The sequence below is a fragment of the Salvelinus alpinus genome, chromosome 31, assembly GCF_045679555.1.
Source record: "Salvelinus alpinus chromosome 31, SLU_Salpinus.1, whole genome shotgun sequence".
Classification (NCBI taxonomy): Eukaryota; Metazoa; Chordata; class Actinopteri; order Salmoniformes; family Salmonidae; genus Salvelinus; species Salvelinus alpinus.
Genome location: NC_092116.1, coordinates 11345780 through 11372985, shown reverse-complemented (window position 1 = coordinate 11372985; position 27206 = coordinate 11345780). Strand labels below are relative to the sequence as shown.

General features: G+C 42.1%; 1 protein-coding gene across 3 annotated transcripts in view; it reads right to left on the bottom strand.

Annotated features, from left to right (window-relative positions):
• Nucleotides 1–27206, bottom strand: part of LOC139561775 (Kv channel-interacting protein 4-like) — a 256694-nt gene that overhangs the window by 81664 nt on the left and 147824 nt on the right. Inside the window, exon 1 of one of the 3 annotated variants that reach the window (XM_071379057.1) lies at nt 22889–23062. The exons of the other annotated variants lie outside the window; for them this stretch is intronic. Within the exon in view, the coding sequence (XP_071235158.1) occupies nt 22889–22946 (58 nt within the window). The 5' untranslated portion in view covers nt 22947–23062. Of the gene's footprint in view, nt 1–22888; nt 23063–27206 lie in introns of those variants that run through there. 3 annotated transcript variants of the gene reach the window in all.

Here is a 27206-nt window from a genome sequence, read left to right as displayed (position 1 = left end):
TTTCCATACCTTCACACCGTGCCTGAGCCATCCAGGGATACGCAGTATTAAACACAAAAGAGCACCCTTTTTCACCCGAATGTAAAAAAAGCCTAAAAAACATGACTTGCCAGATTGCTAAGAAGTACTAAGGAATTCTCATAGCAGATGCTTGGTAAATGCTAACGCGCGCATACAAACATTTACTACTAGGATAGACAACCCAGCTTGCAGCACACACAAAACAAATCTAATTTCAGGAGGGGATTGTCTATGCTGCTGTTACCAAGAAGCTTAATGTTGCAAGCTAACATTAGCCACTTAGCTAACATTGGCAAGTTTGCAAAACCCAGCTGGAGAATTTATTTGGCACATGTTAGATCGTTAACTTGGACACATGCACGTCGAACATCTCATTCCAAAATCATGGGCATTTATATGGAGTTGGTCCCCCATTTGGTGCTATAACAGCCTCCACTCTTCTGGGAAGGCTTTCCACTAGATGTTGGAACATTGCTGCGGGGACATGCTTCCATTCAGCCACAAGAACATTAGTGAGGTTGGGCATTGATGTTGGGCGATTAGGCCTGGCACGCAATTGGCGTTCCAATTCCTCCCAAAGGTGTTCGATGGGGTTGAGGTCAGGGCACTGTATATGGACCTCACTTTGTGCATGGGGGCATTGTCATGCTGAAACAGGAAAGGGCCTGAATCATCTAGAATGACATTGTGTGCTGTAGCGTTAAGATTTCCCTTCACTGGAACTAAGCGGCCTAGCCCGAACCATGAAAAACCATTATTCCTCCTCCACCAAACTTTACAGTTGGCACTATGCATTGGGGAAGGTAGCTTTCACCTGGTGTCCGCCAAACCCAGATTTGTCCGTCGGACTGCCAGATGGTGGGACAACCTTTGGAGGGAGTTGAAAGTCCGTGTTGCCCGGCAACAGCCCCAAAACATCACTGCTCTAGAGGAGATCTGCATGGAGGAATGGGCCAAAATACCAGCAACAGTGTGTGAAAACCTTGTGAAGACTTACAGAAAACGTTTGACCTCTGTCATTGCCAACAAAGGGTATATAACAAAGTATTGAGATAAACTTTTGTTATTGACCAAATACTTATTTTCCACCATAATTTGCAAATAAATTCATTAAAAATCCTACAATGTGATTTTCTGGATTTTTGTTTCTCATTTTGTCTGTCATAGTTGAAGTGTACCTATGATGAAAATTACAGGCCTCTCTCATCTTTTTAAGTGGGAGAACTTGCACAATTGGTGGCTGACTAAATACTTTTTTGCCCCACTGTATATATATATATATATATATATATATATTTGCATTGCCCAAAAGCCACAAAATACACCTGAATGGATTTCTGCAAATATATAAATACCATGGGAGTTCTCTTACATTTCCTAACTTCACGGTCCTATTGATCAAACAACCATGAAAAGGTAAGCGCTTTCTAAGTTATGCACATCAACAAAAACAAGATCAACAACTAATGCTAGCCAGAGCGAGATGAGCTAAAATCTAAATGTGGGAACATTAGATAAACCCTCTACCTTTTTCAGTTAGTTGGCCGTCAAAATTGAACTGATAACCGATGGGGAGTAGTAGCCTGCTCGTCGTTCTGCAGCTTGCCTACCAATGCATGCTTGTCCCATCCCATGTTTTGACAACTAAATGGGAACATCACTGCCTGCCCACCCATTTGATCGATGCCAAAATACATTTGACTGAACACTAAGGGTGCAGTTGTAAATTGCCTCCAGTGTGTGGTCTGGAGTCCAAATTTGAGATTTTTGGTTCCAACTGGATCATCTCACCATGTGTATTTCCCACCGTAAAGCATGGAGGAGGTGGTGTGATGGTGCTTTGCTGGTGACACTGTCTGTGATTTATTTAGAATTCAAGGCACACTTAACCAGCATGACTACCACAGCATTCTGCAGCGATACGCCTTCCCATCTGGTTTGGGCTTAGTGGGACTATAATTTGTTTTTCAACAGGACAATGACCCAACACACCTCCAGGCTGTGTAAGCGCTATTTGACCAAGAAGGAGAGTGATGAGTGCTGCATCAGATGACCTGGCCTCCACAATCCCCCGACCTCAACCACACTGAGATGGTTTGGAACGAGTCGGACCACAGAGTGAAGGGAAGTGCTCAGCATATGTGGGAACTCCTTCAAGACTGTTGGAAAAGCATTCCAGGTGAAGCTGGTTGAGAGAATGCAAAGCTGTCATCAAGCAAAGGGTGGCTTTTTGAAGAAACTCAAATATAAAATATATTTTGATATGTTTAACACTTTTTGGGTTACTACATGATTCCATATGTGTTATTTCATAGTTTTCATGTCTTCACTATTATTCTACAATGTAGAAAAAAGTTAAAATAAAGAAAAACCCTTGAATGAGTAGGTGTTCTAAAACTTTTGATCGGTAGTGTACGTATATGAGAAATTCAACGAACCAAAGGTGACAATATGGGCTATAATTGCAAAGCGCTACAACAATTAGGATGCCCACAGAGACTGTCATTAATGGCACCCATACCACGTTTCTCTCAATGTTGCTCTAGGGAGGGACTCTTAGGAAATATTGGTGATTTACCAAGGCAACTACCTCGGTCGGCGTTAACGCTTTTAACCAGCTCATTTACGGTGCTATCTGTTACTTTTTTTTGTAGCAGCTGGGCACACTAAATATAGCTCTCAGGCCCTGTTGGTAGGTTTTTTTGTGTTGGTAGCTGGTGTGATTTTTGGAGATGTCAGGACAGGCTGGACTGAGTGGCTGAGAAAGAACTGACAGTGTATAGAGGCTTAGGGAAAATGCTGGAGTCCATGGAGTTTGTTCCATATTCTATCAATTCTCAAATCACACAAATTGAAGTCAAAAATAATTATAGTCCCTGGGAAATGGAAATGAACGCAATCAAGACCTGGGCGCTGGATGACACACGTCACTACCGCACACAGTTTGGCACATCCAGCAGATGGGTGATGGCAATTATGGGAGCTACTGTACAGCTGAGTCGTCTCAAATGGCACTCATTAAGCATGATCAGTGGGTATTGCGGAACTATGAAATCAGAAACTGCCCTTACCAGCAGCCCCAGAAATCCCTAAAACAGATCTACAAAGACATCTCCACAATGGTCATTCTTCAACAGGGATTACATGGGCATGTTACATGTTTCAATTAGAAATCAAGCTATTCAGAATAGTTCAAAGGGCAAGAAGAAAAGGTGTAGGCAAAGATTCTTCTGCACCCTTAATCTTAATCTCACTGAGCTCCACCCACATAGAAATGTATGCCAATCCAAGGTCTTCCCCAATGAAAGGAAGCCAGATAACTTTGGCAAACTTCATAACATGCTCAAACACAACAAAAAACCAGTGGATGCTCAGATGGCGTTTGCCTCATATTCTTGTGCAAACATCCAACAGCACATTCAACAAGATTAGCTCTCATTACACCAGCTCTTGGCACGTTCTCACAGTAGACAAACAAACAGAGGGACTATGGCTTCCTGGAGTGCATTGAAATCGAGTTACCATTGAATTCTTAACTCCTGACAAATACTTCTGGAAGCGTTAAAACAAATTGTTTTCCATTTGTTGCTGGAATTACATGAGACAAGCCCTACTGGCCTGTAGCCTTTCAAGCAATAAGCTTAACTGCAAATGTATTTGATTTTGCTCTCAGTAGCTTCCAAGTAATGGAATGGGGTACAATGACAAAAGAACATTTCATCCTGTACGGCTTTCTTCCATATACTGATAATATAGCTAGGGCTTGCAAACACACTGACAGGAAATTCACACAAAGAAAGCAATTGTCTAACCCACCCATTTTGTTTTAGGGATACTTAGGAATGTTGACAATGAGCCCCTTTATCTACTTCCCCAGTCAGAATAACTTGTGGATACTATTTGTATGTCTCTGTGTCCAGTATGAAAGAAGTTAAAGGTGGTTTTGCGAGCCAATGCAAACTAGTGATCCTTGATGAAAACCTGCTCCAGAGTGCTCAGGACCTCAGACTGGGGCCAAGGTTCACCTTCCAATAAGACAACGACCCTAAGTACACAGCCAAGACAATGCATGAGTGGCTTCGGGACAAGTCTCTGAATGTCCTTGTGTGGCCCAGCCAGAGCCCGGACTTGAACCCGATCGAACATCTCTGGAGAGACCTGAAAATAGCCGTGCAGCAACGCTCCCCATCCAACCTGACAGAGCTTTAGAGGATCTGCAGAGAGGAATGGGAGAAACTCCAAATACAGGTGTGCCAAGCTTGTAGCGTCATACCCAAGAAGACTTGTGGCTGTAATCGCTGCCAAAGGTGCTTCAACAAAGTACTGAGTAGAGGGTCTGAATACTTATGTCATATATATATATATATATATATATATTTTTTTTTTACAAATCTGTAAAAATGTATTAAAAGGTTTTTTGCTTTGTAATTATGGGGCATTGTGTGTAGATTGATGAGGGAAAAAACAAAATAATCAATTTTAGAATAAGGCTGCAACGTAACAATGTGGAAAAAGTCAAGGGGTCTGAATACAGTACTTTCCGAATGCACTGTTTATCTGTTCCAGAGCTTGTAATAGATAACAAGAAAATGGGACAGGGAAGGGTTGACCACCTTGACCAGCTGAGGAGCTATTACAATGTTTGACGCGCAGGCTGAAAATGGTGGAAGTATGTGTGTTTGGGGATGCTCAACATTGCTATCACAAAGGCGTACATTGTGTGGGGGCCCCTTTCCAGAAACCGCAAGCGCTGGTCCAAGAAGGCATTCAAAATGCAGCTTGTGCATTCACTTTGTGATATGGCTACAGTGCCAGGAAGAGGAGAGCCAAGAGTGTGGCACCAGGGCATGTGGACTGAGTTTAAACTCATAATTTGAAAGCAGGTGAAGTTTGAAGGTCTTTGTGATTTGTTTCTTCTCTCTATCTATTATTTGTTGCATTCACTGAATTTTTGTCAAAGTAGGCTACTATTTCTACATTTTGTGTCAGGCCTGGTCTGTACTAAACCTTATTGAGAGAGGTTATTTACATGTTGAAATAGTCACTGAATAGTTGTTTGCATTTTTACAGACGTAAAAAGCGTCAAATAGCCTAATTTCTGAAAATTGTTCCCTCTCATATTTCGGAATTTTAAAAAATATATACAGTACCAGTCAAAAGTTGGACACCTACTCATTCAAAGGTTTTTCGTTAATTTTACTATTTTGTACATTGTAAACCCTTTGTCAATATGACAGCTTTGCACACTCTTGGCATTCTCTCAATCAGCTTCATGAGGAATGCTTTTCCAACAGTCTTTAAGGAGTTCCCGCATATGCTGAGCACTTGTTGGCTGCTTTTCCTTCACTCTGCAGTCCAACTCATTCCAAACCATCTCAATTGGGTTGAGGTCGGGTCATCTGATACAGCACCATCACTCTCCTTGGTAAAATATCCCTTACACAGCCTGGAGCTGTGTTTTGGGTCATTGTCTTGTTGAAAAAATAAATGATAGTCCCACTAAGCGCAAACCAGAAGGGATGGCGTTTCGCTGAAGAATGCTGTGGTAGCCATGCTGGTTAATTGTGCCTTGAATTCTAAATAAATCACTGACAGCGTCACCAGCAAAGCACCCCCACACCATCACACCTCCTCCATGCTTCACGGTGGGAAACACACATGCGGAGATCATCCGTTCACCTATTCTGCGTCTCACAAAGACACGGTGGTTGGAACCAAAAATCACAAATTTGGACTAAGACCAAAAGGACAGATATCCATCGGTCTAATGTCTATTGCTCGTGTTTCTTGGCCCAAGCAAGTCTCTTCTTCTTATTGGTGTCCTTTAGTAGTGGTATCCTTGCAACAATTTGACCACGAAGGCCTGATTCACGCAGTCTCCTCTGAACAGCTGAAGTTGAAATATGTCTGTTTCTTGAACTCTGTGAAGCATTTAATTTGGGCTGCAATTTCTGAAGCTGGTAACTCTAATGAACTTATCATCTGCAGCAGAGGTAACTCTGCGTCTTCCTTTCCTGTAGTGGTCCTCATGAGAGCCAGTTTCATCATAGCGCTGATGGTTTTAGCGACTGCACTTGAAGAAACTTTCAAAGTTGTGGAAATATTCCGGATTGACTGACCTTCATGTCTTAAAGTAATGATGGACTGTCGTTTCTCTTTGTTTATTTGAGCTGTTCTTGCCATAATATGGACCAATAGGGCTATATTCTGTATACCAACCCTACCTTGTCACAACATAACTGATTAGCTCAAACGCTTTAAGGAAAGAAATTCCACAAATTAACTTTTAACAAGGCACACCTGTTAATTGAAATGCATTCCAGGTGACTACCTCATGAAGAAGCTGGTTGAGAGAATGCCAAGAGTGTTCAAAGCTGTCATCCTGGCTTTGAAGAATCTCAAATATTAAATATTTTGCTTTGTTTAACACTTTTTTGGTTACTTTATGATTCCATGTGTGTTATTTCATAGTTTTGATGTCTTCGCTATTATTCGACAATGTAGAAAATAGTAAAAAAAAAAAAAAAAAAACTTGAATGAGTAGATGTGTCCAAACTTTTGACTGGTACTGTAAGACACAAAATGTTAAGTACTTACCCTGCAATTCTGAGTTCTCTATACAAAAAAACTCTTGACAGCTAGATCCAGGGTTCAAGTTCAATGTCTAATTTAACTGATTAATGCTTAATACAAGATATAACACCAACTTACACTGCCATAAATGCAAGGACAGAAAAGTAATATTTTATGTCACAAGATTTAGGACATATCCGTTAAGACACGAACCACAATAAAGGGTTAAACATAGGTTTTAAATCAACTCCTGAAGGACACAATTACAGTACAAGCAGAGTGAAAAAGGCTATAACTGAATGACTTCCAGTACATGGTTGCACTGCATGATTTTATTTCATACATCTAACCACACACAATACTCACTACCAATCATGCATTCGGACACAACTGACAAGTCTATAACAATATGACCTTATAACGAGGCATGTATTCCACCACATTGCCATCGATTGCCTTTTAGCAGTGTAAAAGGCAGTGTGCATATCTAAAAAGATGGCCCTTTCTTTTCATCTCCTCAGGTTGTTGTATTGTTTAGGTTTCAGACAGCAATCAACATACAGTACTGTGTTTGTGACTTTGCTGCCATCAAAAGGCCACTGACAGAAACAGCCTGGTTAGACAGTTCGCCACTATGAATCAATGTAGAGGCCACTATTCATTCAAATACTACCCATTACTCATTCCATTGATAAATTATGCAACAGAACAAAGACACTCCACAGTGAGATATACACTCCCAAGTGCATTTACTGAAACCACATTGACCCTACAGGTCTTCATCAGGTCACTAGAGGGGAAATTGCCTGAGCAATGAGCAATTTGAGGAGTTGAATTAAGACAAATACACTTAAAACTATTGAAAATAACCAAGGGGTCAGATGGATTATGCAATTTGCGCCATCATGATTTAGCTTAAGTTTCAGATACTGTTAGTGATGCAACAGTCAGAGTGCCCCCAAGAAAGGGTAATTAAAACTGACCAAAAAGGCAATGGAATATGCAATTCTTAAAGGCCCAGTGCAGTCAACAATGGGATTTCCTGTGTTTTATATACATTTCCACTATGAGGTTGGAATATTACTGTGAAATTATGATAATGCCCTTTTTGCATTAGAGCTGTTTGAAGAGAACACCTGAGATTTCAGCCATTTTGGGTGGGAGTTTTTGCCTTCCATGGTGACATCACCAAGGGGGAAATTAGTGAATAGACCAATAAAAAAAGAATGTTCCAAACTTCTGCCAATAACAGCTAATTTTCAGTTTTCCACTCCGACAGTCCTAGCTACAGTTTTGCTTGAGAAATTGCTCTTTGCTAAGAAGCTATTTGTTCCTTTTATACATATATTTTTTACTGAAAATCACAGTAAAGTACTTAATTGTTACTCTGAAATGACTTGATATTGATTTAAAAACAGCTGCATTGGTCCTTAAACATTTTTAAGTTAATCAACTCACAATCATTAAAATGATTAAATATAAGGCGTGTTGAACTTTGCAACATTGGGTCTCACAGGGTTAAAGTTTCTCAAGAAAGCTAATTTGTTGTTGGAAAACAGGAAGGGAACCAGGACTCCTCATTGGGGCCAGTATAACCAACTGCTGCCCCATGATGTGTCATGGTCCATTCAGTGGGAATAGGCCAGTTTGTGCATGGCTAAGATAACTTCTTAACTGCATTTACATTTGAGTAATTTAGCTGATGCTCTTATCCAGGGTGACTTACAGTAGTGAGCAGGGGCTAGAACCAGTTCAGGGAAAACAACCACAGTTTTGTTTTGAGGAATAGAAATATAACCGGAACTTAAGTGATCTAAACTTTTCCAGAACGGAACCATTATTAGTTAATAGACCAATGTTAACTAATACGCCTGGGAACTGGTTAAAATAAAAGTTTTTACTTTCCAGGCATTTTTTTCAGACCCATAAAGAAACTCAAAAAGCCAAGCCCTCACTGTCACTCAGAAACTGATTTCCAGTGTCTGCCTGCCAACTGAAAATCATGGCCAGTGTGTGCGTGTGTAGGCAACCTCCCCCCCGAAGCTTAGGCTACTGTAGCCTACTGACATTACAAGCGTGATTTACAAATTAGATACATTTTTAATTCGAGAAGAATTGTGACCGACCGGCTCAAATCGGTCTTGTGTTGCAAAATTTGAAATTGTGTTTTTTACATTGGATAAAAGTAGAGACTCAGAGCTACAAAATGGTAAATCATACAGTACAGTTGAGGAAAAATGGGAAAGTAATTTTGCTTTGAAAGTTGATCAACTTGTAAACTCACTTTTGAGAAAATGGCCTTTAAATGTTTTGGAACTACTATTGGAGATTCCTTTGTCTACACCCATTCAGAATTGTTCACACCCTCTTAAGCTTTAGCCCCACCCATCTCTTTAAGGGTTGATCCCAGCTTTCTGTACTAACAATAGTCAAGCACCAATGCTAACTTGCTAGCTACTTCCAGACACAAATGACAGAACAGCTCACTGAACATTACTCGCCCTAGCAGAGCTGGTTAGGCTGTTATGTTATCCAGAGCTTTGGTGACTGCAACTGTGCCATCAGATTGTCTGTTTGTAAATTCAAAAAGTGTCACTCTCGGAGTGTTCAGAACGCACACCGGAAGCTCTGGCCGATGAGTATAGTTGATCCGAACATTCTGACCACACAACAGCAGTCAAGCACCAAAGCTAACTGCTGGACGTTTACTGACACCGGCCATATTCAACGGTGTTGAGCGTTCTTAAATCCATCAGTTATTCTGCGCTTTGGCACACAGAGAGTGCTCTGAAATTGGAGTAGATAACAATTTACGAACGCACCCGAAATGGTTAACGTAAACTCACCCCATTCAAACGAGGCTGCAATGAAAACTAATGGAACTGTAGTGACTGTGTTGGCATCAAAATCCGGGGTGTGAACTAGATTTTGATTCAGCGTTGACATGGTAATGGACTAACAGTATTGGAGAAAAGATGAAAAAAACGGATCCCTCTGACACTGTACGTTACATCGTGACGTGTCAGTACGTAACGTACAGCGTACATTTGCAACTCATTTTGTGCCATACAGCCTCTTTCCACCAGGGGTAGCCCTTCTCTCGCAGATTAAAATCATGCTTAACCATATACACTTGTAAGAAAACTTCATTATTCATGATTTTTGTCTAAAATAATATAATTATTGCTAATATTAAACTAATATTTCATGGGTGCCAATTGCATTTTTTTGCACGTCATTACTGCGAGCCATCATGACACTCAAAAGCCGGAACAGCTGCAGTTCACTTGTGAGGCTAACGTTAGCGCAGCCCTAAATCCCTCTTCAAATTCGACACAAACCTTCAAACAGGTATGTGATGAAACATTACATAAACTCTTTGTTTTATTTACATTTTAAAGTTGATTAGTTGGAGAAACATATTTCACCCTTTCAAGATCACTTCCCACCCGCCATTTTTAAAAAAGACCCGACGAAGCTCATTGCCTTCTTGAATTATGCAGAGATGGGCATCATGAAGGTCTCGTCATTAATTTTGTTGGAAAGGAGAGAAATTGTGCTTTACATTGGTATTGATATTACAGTTGATCTGGAAGTATTAAATTTTTTGGCCGCAAAAATAAGGTCAATTGTACGGACCAAGGCGATGTACAAAAGTGAGTGAGTTTACGTTACTTGCATAGTGGAGTCTTTTGTTAAGACATGTAGCTAGCATCCCAACTCATGATGCTACTACCCTGCAGGTAGCTAACAAATCAGGTTCAATGTTAGCTAACTAACATTAGGCTATAGCTAGCCAAACAAATGTCTCTTTCTGTCAAAATTTAAAAATGTGTAATATCTGGAAATGTAGCTAGCTATCATACCCGTATACATCATTCATTCATTTAAGGGCTCCTGAGTGGCGCAGCGGTCTAAGGCATTGCATCTCAGTGCAACAGGCATCACTACAGTCCCTGGTTCGAATCCAGGCTGTATTACATCCAGCCTTGATTGAGAGTCCCATAGGGCGGCGCACAATTGGCCAAGAGTCATCCAGGTTTGGCCGCGGTAGGCCGTCATTGTAAATAGGAATTTGTTCTTAACTTACTTGCTTAGTTAAATAAATCACGGATGGACGCGTCAGATGCCGTGGTTGCCCTTAGTTTGAAGATATAATCCAGAGGCAGGTGTTTTCTCCAGCTATCATACTCAACTGCCACTGATTACAATACATTTTTGAAAAAGCCGCGGTAAACAGGATTACCTAGACATACTGACCAGCTCAAAGACAGAAGCGTGCTATATGGCAGACCAATTCAAACTCATCTCTCGGCATGTCCAGCACACTCATTATCTCAGCCAATCATGGCTAGCGGGGAAAGTTCCTGACTTTTTCTTTGGCTAAACCAACTAGGCTCGTAATTTAACAATTTAATTCATATTTACTTATGTCATACAACTTTATTTAGGCACATGAAAGTTCACATTATCGAGAAGGCATTTCTGCCACAAAAAAAACACATTTAGATTTAAAAAAAAAAAAACGTTTACTTTCAAATGGCGCTTCTGTGAAGTAGTGACCAGCTACATATGCCTAGTTTCCTGAAATGGGTCACAATTGATTCACTTTTTCAATGCTATTATGGATACTATAGTTATCGCGTTTTACATTGGATTTACTAACTACAAAACTATTACACGTTTTCAATTCTGGTGGCACACACAAGCTTGCCAAATAGCTACTGTAGCTACCGTCCAACTTTTAGCCAACTCTTGGAAGTTCAAAGACATTCAATGTTCCTCCATAGAAGCTGCTCCTCTGTAGGTATAATTACTTGGGCCTAATTCGGATAATGCATGTCATAACAATTCCCAGCGCTTCAAGCCAAGCCTCCTCCTCCTCCACCCTCTCACCCCACCCACAAAATTTCAGTCATATCTCACATATAAACAAGTATAGCCTAGGCAGCCGATAGCACCCATGCACTATCGGCTGCCTAGGCAAAAATAACTATAGCTTGCCTGCTCCATAGCAAGTTCGGTGAAGTAATTTAATATCGAGCTAAATGTAAAAAATAATAATAATAATAATAATAATAAAATAAAATAAATACTATGAGAGGTTTAAAAAGGAACAGAAAGGAACTTTATAAATGGTTACTTTTTGGGGGTTTGAACCGGTCAGAACTCCATTTAGCAGGTTGGAACAGTGGAACGGAATGAAGGAAAAAAAGGATTCTGTTCAGAACCAAACGATTGGAAAATAATTTAGGTTCCAACCTCTGGTGAGTGCATACATTTCTACTTTTTCGTACCGGTCACCCGCGGGTTCGGAACTCACAAAGCTTATGCTGCAAGTGCCATGCTATACCAACTCAGCCACACAACATCTTCCAGACCCCCTAAGAGGGATGCTAGTCATTAATCACAGGCCCGCATAGAATGTACGATCTTAGCTGTCCATACAAAATTTCCACATCGTGGGCAAATTCTTAGGTCGTAAAGTATTGTTGGACGTCATCTCGTTCAGTGTGACAGGGTCTAGGTCTGCCGATTAAGTACTACTACGTTAAATGTTGAGCTTTTATCGTGTAATACGCTGTTGTAGCAAGCTGATCCCAGTGACTGATCAATAGGAACATATTGTGAATAGTCCGATTATTATTACAGTTTGATTTAAACGTTTGCATGCGTTGCAAGAAGAGATATTTCCCTAATAATCTTGTTTACATGACACATCCGAAATCAGGCTACCTGATTGATATTTTGATAAATGCACAAAGTAGGCAATCAAAATCAACGTTGTACCACAGCAATCATGTTATTTTTGGGAAGCCAATTTGATTCCGAGTTCAGACAAAGTTGGTATGTGAAAACTATTTCTAAGATGTATACTTTCTTTTTCCTAACTCAATCTCACGCATAAGAATAAAGGGAGGCTTGCGCTGCTGGTGCTGGCACATACTTAGATCAAAGACACCGCTGCAGTTGACGTAGCTTTCGTTGGCTGACGTAGCCTCGCAAGCCAATCGCAGAATGTGACGACAAAACTGAAGCAAATTGTAAAATCGGGCCATATTGATATCAAGATTTTAATTTGGTAAAAATCGCACTGTGTGACACGGAATTGTTGTAAAAGACTGAATCTGACGTACAGTGTGGGAAGGCCTTTAGGAAGCCTTCCTAATATTGGTCAGTGTGTACCCTAAGGAGACCAGTGATTAATTACAGGAGCAAGCGATCGTGTCGAGAGCCACACAACGTTTGAAGAAAAAACAAGATTATGGCAACAAGTACCCCCTAAAAACCAACCTCTGTGACCCCACCGTTTCAATCTGTGTGTCAACAAAGCAATGCTTCAAAAGTGACATTGAAAAATAAGTCAAATCTCATACGGTTCTTAGGGATGGAAGTTTGGATAGCGCATACTGTTAGTATTAGCATTTGCAATCTTACGCATCCTTCAAAGGATAAAGAGTTAACTTCACACTAATGAATGAGATCTGGTGAGTTGTTGAATCAACCAACATCTCTTGGGCCATTACTTTTCTCAATACTTACAAATGATTTGCCACTTGTCTTACAAGAAGCTAGAATGCCTATATGCGCTGATGGTTCCACACTATACAGGTCAGCACCCACAGTCACCGAGACTGGACCCCAGAAACAGTAGCTGAGCAAATTTCAGATCTGCTGAGCGCAACTTGAACATAGTGAAAATTCCAGCACCCGTTTACCATGAACTCTGATGCTGTACCAGCTAAGTTACAGTTTTAATAGTGGCCAAGTAGGCTACTGGGGCTATTTGATCATAATGTAGGCCTACCAGAGGGACCTACCATTAAAAACAATGGAGAAATATGTATACCATAACATTTTAAAATGGAAATAGCTGTTCTATCATTCAGCCTATAGCAGCAGCAAATGTGTGGTGTTCAATGTAGGTCTACATTCCATGAGACTTTTGAAAAAAAACATGAAGGACTTGACATTAACCTGTTTATCCACTTGTCCTTCAGACAAGGTGGTGACTGAACATGTTGTTTGATGCAAGAAACCACCATTATTCCCAAACCATTATCAGACAAATGATGCGACCCTCTGCCTATTAGGAACTTATCTTTTTCAAGACAGTCTCAAAATATCTTTATCTGACTTTCTTTTCAAAGATGGCTAGAAACGCACACACGATGTGCTCTTGTAAGAAGCAACCACTCCCCCATCGTTGACTAGAAATGAGCTATAACTGGGCTAATAACTCACTGACTAGCAAATAATATGAACAAGTGGCTACATGATCTCAAAACAAGAGCATCTTCTCATGACCGCTCATGCTGTCCAGTTCAAAGTGAAGGGCACAGCTCCATATATGGCAATAGCTATTTGCATGTTGGCCTACTGCAGCTCTGATTGGTTATGGCGCACCGATCTGTGTATACAAGCCTGAGGTGTGCATGTCAATGCAATAGAATCCTACTCCAAGGCGCTCTGCCTACAAGAAAATCTCTTGCACAGTTAGTTTTGCATAGTAATTTTGTTTCGGTATGTTACATTGAAAGTGGCTAATATAGGGTTGATTCGAGCACAATTCCCACAGCAGAGCGAAACAGTGTTTTATTTTTAATTACATTTTATTTAACTAGGCAATTCAGTTGAGAACAAATTCTTATTTACAATGACGGCCTACCCTGGCCAAACCCTAACCCTGGACGACGCTGGGCCAATTGTGCACCACCCTATGGGACTCCCAGTTAACTAAAGGGGAAAACTCTAGAAAGTTGAGTGAAGTTCAATCTTGTGCTTCTCTACGCGGGCTGATATTTAATCTGCATGGCAGTCCGAGAGGAACATTGCTGATAACTCCATTATACAGTATGAGCATGTAGAGTAATGAATACAATATTCAAGTGTGTGGCTATGAACACTGAAGCAATATCAACAGTAAAGTCCTGCACATGCATTCATTTTAAGCCCAAGCTCTTCCCATTGCCAGCAGCATACCACCCTGCATCCCACTGCTGGCTTGCCTCTGAAGCTAAGCAGGGTTGGTCCCTGGATGGGAGAAAGTGGTGTTGGAGGGACAGTAGGAGGAACTGTTTTATCTGGTCTAAAAAAAATATCACAATTCCACAGGACAGTGATTGGGGACATTTCCCTGTGTATCGTGCAGTCTTTCGGACGGGACGTTAAACGGGTGTCCTGACTCTTAATAGTCACTAAAGATCCCATGGCACTTATTGTAAGAGTAGGGGTGTTAACCCCGGTGTCCCAGCTAAATCATGGCCAACTAATCATCCCCAGCTTCCAATGGGCTCATTCATCCCCCCCTCCTCTCTCTTGAAACTATTCCCCATGGTGTTGCTATAAGTTCTAGAATGGCGCCGACAGAGATGGTCGCCTCGCTTCGCATTCTTAGGAAACTGTGCAGTATTTTGTTTTTTTAATGTATTATTTCTTACATTGCTACCCCAGGAAATGTCAAGTCTTATTACATACAGCCGGGAAGAACTATTGGATATAAGAGCAACATCAACTTATCAACATTACGACTAGGAATACAACTTTCCCGAAGCGGATCCTCTGTTTGGACCACCACCCAGGACAATGGATCGGATCCCAGTAGGCGATCCAAAACAACGACGCCGCAGAAGGGGCAGACGGAGTGGTCTTCTGCTTCATAGACAGGCTCATCGCTCACCACTCCCAAGTATACTACTCGCCAATGTCCAGTCTCTTGACAACAAGGTAGACGAAATTCGAGCAAGGGTTGCCTTCCAGAGAGACATCAGAGATCGTAACATTCTCTGTGTCACGGAAACATGGCTCACTCCGGATATTTTATCAGAGTTGGTATAGCCACCCGTTTTTTTCACACATCGCGCCGACAGAAACAAACATCTCCCTGGTAAGAAGAAGGGCGGGGGTGTATGCCTTATAACGAGTCGTGGTGTGATCATAACAACATACAGGAACTCAAGTCCTTTTGTTCACCTGACATAGAATTCCTTACAATCAAATGCCGACCGCATTAGCTACCAAGAGAATTCCCTTTGATTATAATCACAGCCGTGTATACCCCCCCAAGCAGACACCTCGACTGCCGTGAAAGAACATCATTGGACTCTATGTAAACTGGAAACCATATATCCTGAGGCTGTATTTATTGTAGCTGGGGATTTTAACAAAGCTAATCTTAAAACAAGGCTCCCTAAATTTTATCAGCATATCGAATGCGCGACAGGGGCTGGCAACATTCTGGATCATTGCTATTCTAACTTCCGCAAAGGCATACAAAGCCCTCCCTCGCCCTCCTTTCGGCAAATCTGACCACGACTCCACTTTGTTGCTCCCAGCCTATAGACAGAAACTAAAACAGGAAACGCCCGTGCTCAGGTCTGTTCAACGCTGGTCCGACCAATCCGATTCCACGCTTCAAGATTGTTTCGATCACGTGGACTGGGATATGTTCCGGATAGCCTCAGACAATAACATTGATGTCTACGCTGATTCGGTGAGGGAGTTTATTAGCAAGTGATTCGGTGATGTACCCACGGTGACTATTAAAACCTTCCCCAACCAGAAACCGTGGATTTATGGCAGCATTCGCGCAAAACTGAAAGCGCAAACCACTGCTTTTCAAATCAAATCAAATTTTATTTGTCACATACACATGGTTAGCAGATGTTAATGCGAGTGTAGCGAAATGCTTGTGCTTCTAGTTCCGACAATGCAGTAATAACCAACAAGTAATCTAACCTAACAATTCCACAACTACTACCTTATACACACAAAAGGGATAAGGGATAAAGGGATAAAGAATATGTACATAAAGATATATGAATGAGTGATGGTACAGAACGGCATAGGCAAGATGCAGTAGATGGTATAGAGTACAGTATATACATATGAGATGAGTAATGTAGGGTATATAAACATAAAGTGGCATAGTTTAAAGTGGCTAGTGATACATGTATTACATAAAGATGGCAAGATGCAGTAGATGATATAGAGTACAGTATATACATATACATATGAGATAATATAATGTTTACATACCCTACATTACTCAAGTGGCATTGTTTAAAGTGGCTAGTGACACATTTTTACATAATTTTCATCAATTCCCATTATTAAAGTGGCTGGAGTTGAGTCAGTATGTTGGCAGCGGCCACTAAATGTTAGTGGTGGCTGTTTAACAGTCTGATGGCCTTGAGATAGAAGCTGTTTTTCAGTCTCTCGGTCCCTGCTTTGATGCACCTGTACTGACCTCGCCTTCTGGATGATAGCGGGGTGAACAGGCAGTGGTTGTTGTCCTTGATGATCTTTATGGCCTTCCTGTGACATCGGATGGTGTAGGTGTCCTGGAGGGCAGGTAGTTTGCCCCCGGTGATGCGTTGTGCAGACCTCACTACCCCCTCATGGCAAGGCGACTGGAAACATGACCGAACACAAACAGTGTAGCTATTCCCTTCGCAAGGCAATCAAACAAGCTAAGCGTCAGTATAGAAACAAAGTAGAGTTGCAATTCAACGGCTCAGACACGAGACGTATGTGGCAGGGTCTACAGTCGATCACGGATTACAAAAAGAAAAGCAGCCCCGTCGCGGACACCGACGTCTTGCTCCCAGACAAACTAAACAACTTCTTTGCTCGCTTTGAGGACAATACAGTGCCACTGACACGGCCCGCGACCAAAACCTGCGGGCTCTCCTTCACCGCGGCCAACGTGAGTAAAACATTTAAACGTGTTAACCCTCGCAAGGCTGCCTGCCCAGATGGCATCCCTAGCCGCGTCCTCAGAGCATGCGCAGACCAGCTGGCTGGCATGTTGACGGACATATTCAATCAATCCCTATCCCAGTCTGCTGTTCCCCCATGCTTCAAGAGGGCCACCATTGTTCCTGTTCCCGAGAAAGCTAAGGTAACTGAGCTAAACGACGATCGCCCCGTAGCACTCACTTCCGTCATCATGAAGTGCTTTGAGAGACTACCCAAGGATCATATCACCTCCACCCTACCTGACACCCTAGACCCACTCCAATTTGCTTACCGCCGCAATAGGTCCACAGACGACGCAATCGCAATCACACTGCACACTGCCCTAACCCATCTGGACAAGAGGAATACCTATATAAGAATGCTGTTCATCAATTACAGCTCAGCATTTAACACCATAGTACCCTCCAAACTCGTCATTAAGCTCGAGACCCTGGGTCTCAATCCCGCCCTGTGCAACTGGGTCCTGGGCTTTGACGGGCCGCCCCCAGGTGATGGGGGTAGAAAACAATATCTCGACCCCGCTGATCCTCAACACTGGGGCCCCACAAGGGTGCGTTCTCAGCCCTATCCTGTACTCCCTGTTCACCCATGACTGCGTGGCCATGCACGCCTCCATCTCAATCATCAAGTTTGCAGACGACACTACAGTGGTAGGCTTGATTACCAACAACGAAGAGACGAACTACAGGGAGGAGGTGAGGGCCCACAGAGTGTATTGTCAGGAAAATAACCCTCACACTCAACGTCAACAAAACAAAAGAGATGATCGTGGACTTCAGGAAACAGCAGAAGGAACACCCCCCTATCCACATTGACTGGACAGTAGTGGAGAGGGTAGAAAGTTTTAAGTTCCTCGGCATACACATCACGGACAAACTTAAATGGCGCACCCACACAGACAGCGTGGTGAAGAAGGCGCAACAGCGCATCTTCAATCTCAGGAGGCTGAAGAAATTTGGCTTGTCACCGAAAACACTCAAACTTTTACTGATGCACAATCGAGAGCATCCTGTCAGGCTGTATCAACGCCTGGTACGGCAACTGCTCCGCCCACAACCGTAAGGCTCTCCAACGGGTAGTGGGGTCTGCACAACGCATCACCGGGGGCAAACTACCTGCCCTCCAGGACACCTACACCACCCGATGTCACAGGAAGGCCATAAAGATCATCAAGGACAACAACCACCCGAGCCACTGCCTGTTCACCCCGCTATCATCCAGAAGGCGAGGTCAGTACAGGTGCATCAAAGCTGAGACTGAAAAACAGCTTCTATCTCAAGGCCATCAGACTGTTAAACAGCCATCACTAACTGTGATGTGGCTGCTGCCAACATACTGACTCAAATCTCTAGCCACTTTAATAATTGGATGTAATAAAAGTATCACTAGTCACTTTAGATGATGCCACTTTATATAATGTTTACATACCCTACATTACTCATCTCATATGTATATACTGTACTCTATACCATCTACTGCATCTTGCCTATGCCGCTCGGCCATCGCTCATCCATATATTTATATGTACATTTTCTTATTCATTCCTTTACACTTGTGTGTATAAGGTAGTTGTTGTAAAATTGTTAGATTACTTGTTAGATTTTACTGCACGGTTGGAACTAGAAGAACAAGCATTTCGCTACACTCGCATTAACATCTGCTAACCATGTGTATGTGACCAATAACATTTGATTTGATAAGTGAGAATGTGTTCTCAGTCAACTTACCTGGTAAAACAAGAGTTAAATATATTGCCTGCAACGTTCAGGCCTTACCCTACCCATTGCTTCTGCCAAATTCAAGAAACAACTTCCTCTGTTAGTAAATCCATTAGCTGCACCTCAATGTCTGTCACTCACGCTCTGCTCATGACAGCTCTGGGTCTGTGAGTATCCATAGCAACAGTTTTGCTTGGGCTGCGCTGCTCAATGACGAGACTACTTTCTCTTTTTACTCTAAACTCAGACAAAACAAGGCACATTTTCTGTGAAATAATCTCTCCTGTCTTATATTTGATGAGGTTGAAGCACTTCTGACACCATGTTATGATCTTAGTCGGATATGACTATTGCGCAGCAGAGCACGAGAAAATGGCTCAGCTTCAAAATGTTACAGAATAATTTGGTGATACCCGAGCATTACCCGTACCCTAGTTATTGATGGAAACTGTTTCGGGGGCCCATCTGGCTCGGGTCGGGTAGCAGAGCTCGGCAGTAATATGCTTTTTTAAAAACGTTCAACTAACCCAGTGTGGTCTCAGGAACGAAAAGTAAGTGCTATGGATTTGCTCTGTAAATACGTGCGTTTGGAAAGCAATAGAGTTGTGCCCTTTTCAAAAGGGAACAACCCTCTTGTGATAAATGCCATGAATCTTTAGTGATCAAAAAGAATCCGGACCTTTGTTTTAAAGTTGAATTTTATGGACAGTAGCAATACACAGTGTGGTATAAAGGCATGCTATAAAGCTACTTCATGCACTGTATGTGTTGCTTAGTAGGGTGGCCATGAACTGTGGGATTTAGTAGCACTGAGTGAATGGCAACCATGTAATTGGAATGCGATGACAACTTATACAACTTGGGATCCGTAACAAAGTTCACGCTCAAACAGACATACAACACAACATATAAACACGTAGTGAATGTGTGCATGTGGCACATCCGCCGTGTGAGCATAGTGGAAAATGGGCTGATCATGGCTGAGCAGTACTATGGGTGTAGTGGCAGCTGCTCTTCCTGCGGATGTTACAAGTCTCTTGTAGTTCTGTAAACACCAGAAGTCCTGTACCAGGGCCCGGCCAGCAACACGATCCACTCGGTACCCCCCCCCCCACCGAAACAGAGGGAGATCACAACAATCAATTAACAAAACATACTGGAATTGCCGTAAAAAAAAAAAGTGCATGTGTGACCAACTGGGTTCAAACCCAGGTCTTCTTCATGCTACAAGACCGTGTTGGTCTCTTGAGCTAAAGCCTACGCATTAGATCAGAAAGCTCATCCATGTAGCAGGCAAGGACACACATCACTCGAGTGTGGTACATGATGGTAGAGTTGAAATTAGCTTTTTCTGCCTGATACATTACATGATTTTAACATGAAACTTAAACTAAATGAACAGTGCAGAGGGAGGGGTGGAAAGCATTTAGTGCTTGCTTATACAACCATTCACCTTCATATGACAGATTAGAAAAGTACAAAACAGACATCCATTTACCCGCTAAGGGGTTGAGTCACTTGATGTTTTGCCGTTTCTATCTGAGAGGTAATGCATCAGTGCAGCACTCCTACGCCAACCCCACTCACAAACAAACCCTGAAAAGATCGAGTCACAGCAGATTACGTCGACAACAAGCCCACTACACCCAGACCTACAATTATAATAAAACCACCATAACTACAATGTTACATCATTTCACATTGGAATACTTCAGTAGCTCAAAAACCCACTCGGACCAACGCTGAACAAAATAGTCGTAGATCTAGACCTACCCATAGAATTACATATTTAACTCTATAGATACTGATTGCTATGATTTTGGTGGAGCATATACTCTCGTATCTTTTCACCTTGAGACACTTCAAAAGAATGGGTCTGAATGGAGTAGAAGAGAGAGGAGTTAGAGGGTACGGTTGGCTAGGCGCTAACTAAAACAGTGGCTCTTCACATGTAGGTGAGAGCAGCTTTGGTAATTAATGTGGAACACCGAGTGGGTAGTGGAGAGGCACTCAGGGCTTCTGGCCCCATGTGTTAACCATGCAACGAATCAGCCCAATTCATAAATCGCTTCCATCCACTGTGATGGTCCCAGGAGCTCAGTCTGGGTTTGAACTCAACTTCAAATCTCATACATATGCATACACACACACACACACACACACACACACACACGCACACACGCACACACGCACACACACACACACACACACACACACACACACACACACACACACACACACACACACACACACACACAGTCTTCATGGCGAAATGCTAAATAATTTAGAACAGAATAATAAGAGCTCATTACAATGCTGCGCACAGTGAGTGAGTAGTCATCCAATTTGGAGGTTTTCAAATCTTGATTTCAGCTTAAATTGAAATTTAACAAATGTTCAACTTCATATTAAATCATCTCCAGCACCACCCCAACATCAACATGTGAAAATAGTTTAAAAAAATACAAAAAATCTACAAAAAATCGAGAAAAGGAGAAGATAAGTGTTTCCAATGACATTGGTGTGCATTGTGATTTTAAGCAATTCTGAATAGTAGGCACTGGAAACACTCATCTTCATTTAACTTTTTTTCCACAAAACAGAAACGTGCTATTTTCACATATGTTGATGTTGGGGTGGTGCTGGAGATGATGAATATGAAGTTGAACATTTTAGAAATGTACCTTTAAGAGTTTATGGAGGGGAATTGTGCCTGCCTGGTCCACATGTTCTCCTATCTGAGTTCTGGTGAAATGTGCTTACAGTGCACAGACAGAGCTGTCAAAACTGATCTATTACCTAAGAATGGCTCCCCCATTAATTTTGCTCTCAGCTTGTTTCACAATACTTCAATGAAATATGGCTTAAGATAAGAGTGATCCATCAGTGATCAGTCTCTCTTACAGCACCAAATGACTAAATATAACTTTTGACAACTTACAACCCCCACCACTACCACCATGACTGACCACCTGTTAAATATTTCATTGTCCTTAAATGGATGGTCTTACACTCTGTTTTAAGCTGCAATATGTAACTTTTTGGGCGACCCAACCAACTTCTCATAAAAATGTGACTTATAGATCTGTCGTTCTCATTGAAAGCAAGTCTAAGGAGCGGTAGATCTGCTCTATGAGCGTTATTTCTATGCTTCCCGTTCTTAAGTTTAGTTTTTACTTTTGGTTTTGTACACCAGCTTCAAACAGCTGAAAATACAATATTGTTGGTTATGGAAAATATATTTCACAACGGTTTATATGGTACAATAATTCTCTACACTATACTTGCTTGTTTTGTCACAAACTGAAATTACAAACACAAGTTTATATTTTGGGCTCGTATGCCAGTTGAACTAAACTCGCGAGGCATTTAGCTTTAAGTGATATTCTTCAAAAACCAATGGCTATATGTCATTCATTTAAAAGTTCAAACATGTATGTATCAATCCCAGATTACCTATTTAAATTGTGAAAGGTGGCATTCTAAAGTTCAAGGGGTAAATTATGTGGAGTCAATTTCATGGACTGGTGGTCTGGCACATTAATTCATACAGGAGTATAATGAACCCAACACATTACTAGTGGAAAAGTCTGTAGGGGATTGAAGAAAACAAACACCCTAAAACATGTTGCAGATAGACAGAAAATGCATATTAGAGAATGAAAAGATAAAGATCTCATTCAGGTCTGGGCTTTGAAAGTAATTAAGAATTGAGCACATTATCTCAATGTCTTCAGTAGTTTGAGTAATCTAGTTTAGTGAATACGACCACCATCCTGCATACCACCCCCCCACACGCACACACCCTGGCCTACCTGTCCTCTTGCGCCTCTGATCTTTCTGAAGAGAAAAGATGACCATCAAAGCACCCATGTTACCCCCCTGTCCCGGTCTTGCTCAGTGATCCAGAAGTCCTGCTAGTTTTGACAACGCTACAGCTTTACACTTTGCTGGCTTCTGAGTAGAGCTGACGAGCTGCAACTATAAGAGTCTCCGGTCTGTGCTTCCTAGCTTCCCTTTTCTCCACCCAGGCTTGGTGAGCTGGGTGCGCAACGAGGGTGTGGAGTGGGAGTCGAGCGCCGGTGCCACCCTTTTTCAGTTTAGAATTTTGACGCGTTTCAGTCTCTGGCCCCCCTCCTTTTTTCGCTGAAGTGGGCACTTCGGAGCAGAGTGCTGCTGCACTGCCTGGCTACTTTGTACCAGTTGAGCACCTAGATTAATTGAGCTCTCTCAGCAGGAGCCAGGAACTCGCTGTGGGTAATAGTAGCGCCACTCAAGATACCCCCTTACAGAGGGAGAGAACGAGGGAGGAAAGGGAGGGAGCTCAAAGATAAATATTATTGCTTGTGAATAGGTATCTTTTAACTAAAGCCCCCATGCTGTGAGAATGGGAAAACCATGCCATATCTATGACATTGACTAAAAGAACGTTGGCAGCCTGTGTAGATATTTCGATTGCAAGCGGGTCAACCACTTGACGACAACAAGGTCCATCTGCACCATATCAATTCTGAAAAAGGTGGAACCAATTTAAAGGCAGATGAATGTGTCAAGAGACATCCCTCATCATGCTGTGTATAACACCTATTTTGTTGATTCTACCAGCATATTCTAATTCTTTATGCAACATAGACATGTTTTTCAAAGGATGAGATCCTGGAAATTACTATGGAAGGGCATGCCTTGCTGCAAATTTCATTCAATACATTAATCAAGGTTTTCACCTCCCTATATAAATTTGATTGAAATCAATCACAGTCGTTGAGTCCTCTAATTACAATCCTGCAATCACAAAATTCATAATACAAAGGAACAGCAATGGGATGCTTGTAATCAAAAACACCACAAAAGACAGAATATTTTGATTGTTTTCCCTCCAAATGCATTGATATGCAGAGTGCATAGACTACTAGTGCATCGAGCATCAACAGGTTGCACAGGGAGAGAGTGGTGTTTGAAAAGGTAGACAATTCCAAATCATTGAATGTCTGTCAACACATTCAAAGTCTCACTCTACCACACCAAAGCCTTTTCTTAACCTACCCATACAACCCTCAAAATGTAACGGCGAGTTTTTAAAGGAGACCCTTCACCTTCCTATTTGTGTTGGACACAAAAGGATTTTTGTTTGATGGACCTTGAGGGACCATCCCCCAGGTGACTACTGAAGATCTACAGAACGGTGGCCCGTTTTCTACAGACATGGTCTCCTACTTTAAAATGTATTGTCACTGGCACTCGACTTTTCTCTTTCACACAACAAAAATAAAAAATCATTCCGTTCCCACTGCCACCCCTGCAGAACCCTTAGCAGTCTTTTCAAAGAACATCTACGTCAGCGGTCCAATTTACAACACGACCGCCCGCAATCAAGTACCAATTTTCCCACACCATTATCCCGCTTCCTGCCTCTACGGTGTGCCGGTCGCCCTTCTGGGGCCTCCTACGGATAAAAGTCTAAGGAAGAAACTAGTAAGTGGGGCTGGGGATGATGAAAACATCTTCAGCATGGAATGAGCAAGGCTTTAGAGAGCGGGATAGAGGGGCTAACGTAGACATTACCAGGAAGTGTGTCATCATGACCATCCTGAAGGTAAAAGGCCCTTTGTGTCACCCGCTGCACTGGATCTACATTGTAATTGCGTTTCTCTCAAGGAGTCCGAGTCCAGTCTACAAGAAGCAATCACACCTGCCTGACAACTAAATTACAACCAGAACCACTCTGACCAGTTCAATAAAATACATGGCTTTGTTGTGGTAGGATCCGGGAATAGGGCTACTGTCACTTGTTACAAATATGTTTTTCTGCCTACAGTGGTGCTTTCAAAGCATAGGTCACAACGGGAGAGAAATTGCAATTTGCTGGCCAATATCTTGGTTAGTCCCTCAGCTATAAAGATCTACTTCAATACAATTATGGAACGTTTGCATTGCAAATGGATTAGGCTTGGTACAACATCTGATGAATGTACAATACGTCAGAGAATTTTACTGGGGGATGTCGGTTAATGTATTTATGTGCACAAAAACAAAACACCACATTTATAATTTTAGTCCTGTGCGAATGTGCCATGTCAGTAATTTTTTATATAGCGGGGCACATTCTGATAATATTCATCCCATACCCGACATCCCTGTGTTTCCAAGAGGTTAGAGTTTGACAGGTGCTGCTTGCAGTTTGAGCAAGAAAACTGATAAATTGATGCTTATAACTAAGTGCTGCGCATATATTTCCTCAGAATGGCCTACATTTATCAACTTCCACAGTGAATACTTTTATTTAGGCTGTGTTTTGTGCCAATGAATTTCAACATCGCCAAAACTCTGAATATTGTCCAATAAAAGTATTGTGCCAAGGCCAATTTAAATGAAACCCTGGCTGTAAAAGTAGGTAATATATCGCAAAGCAGGTCATCCACAATTCCTCACTGAGCTAAACTTTTGTTTAAATCGTTCACTTTCTCATATTATTTAGACATCTTCATGCCTAGAATAAAAACCTCCAGAATTCCCAAAAAATTACATTGACATTACATCAGTGTTTCTGCTGCAGTCATTTAGCTGTGGCGCTGCATCACCGCAATATTATTGCAGCCACGGCAAAAAAAATATGTAACATGAAAAAATATTACTGCCGATGCACACATTGAAGACGCTAGAACAGTCCACATTTGCTTTTCCTCTGCAAACAAAACGAGTATTGAATAGAAAAATCTGACAACCCCATTGTAGAATGGTTTAGCGATTTACCTAACTTCATTGGAGTCCACCTGCGGCAAATTCAATTGATTGGACATGATTTGGAAAGGCACACACCTGTCTATATAAAAGGTCCCACAGCTGACAGTGCATGTCAGAGCAAAATCCAAGCCATGAGGTCGAAGGAATTTTCCGTAGAGCTCTGAGACAGGATTGTGTCCAGTCACAAATCTGGGGAAGGGTACCAAAAATATTCTACAGCATTGAAGATCCACAAGAACAGAGTGGTCTACATCATTCTTAAATGGAAGACGTTTGGAACCACCAAAACTTTTTGTAGAGCTCGCCGCCTGGCCAAACTGAGCAATCGGGGGAGAAGGGCCTTGGTCAGGGAGGTGACCTAGAACCCGATGGTCACTCTGACAGAGTTCCAGAGTTCTTCTGTGGAGATGGGAGAAACTTCCAGAAGGACAACCATCTTTGCAGCACTCCACCATTCAGGCCTTTATGGTATAGTGGCCAGACGGAAGACACTCCTCAGTAAAAGGCACTTGACAGGCAACTTGGAGGACTCTCAGACCATGAGAAACAAGATTCTCTGGTTTGATGAAACCAAGATTGAACTCTTTGGCCTAAATGCCAAGCGTCACTCACATCTGGAGGAAACCAAGCACCAGTCTTCACCTGGCCAATACCATCCCTACGGTGAAGCATGGTCGTGGCAGCATCATGCCGTGGGAATGTTTTTCCGTGGCAGGGACTGGGAGAGTAGTCAGGATCGAGGGAAAGATGAACAGAGCAAAGTACAGAGAGATCCTTGATGAATACCTGCTTCAGAGCGCTCAGGACCTCAGACTGGGGCGAAGGTTCACCTTCCAGGAGGACAACAACCCTAAGCACACAGCCAAGACAACGCAGGAGTGGCATCGGGACAAGTCTCAATGTCCTTGAGTGGCCCAGCCAGAGCCCGGACTTGAACCCGATCGAACATCTCTGGAGAGAGCTGACGCTCCCCATCCAACCTGACAGAGCTTGATAGATTCTGCAGAGAAGAATCGGAGAAACTCCCCAAGTACAGATGTGCCAAGCTTATGGTGTCATACCCAAGAAGACTCAAGGCTGTAATTGCTGCCAAAGGTGTTTCAACAAAGTACTGAGTAAAGGGTCTGAATACTTACAGTACCAGTCAAAAGATTGGACACACCTACTCAAGGGTTTTTCTTTATCTTTACTATATTGTAGAATAATAGTGAAGACATCAAAACTATGAAATAACACATATGGAATCATGTAGTAACCAAAAAAGTGTTAAACAAATCAAAATATATTTTAGATTCTTCAAAGTAGCCACATTTTGCCTTGATGACAGCTTTGCACACTCTTGGCATTCCCTCAACCAGCGTCACCTGTAATGCTTTTCCAACAGTCTTGAAA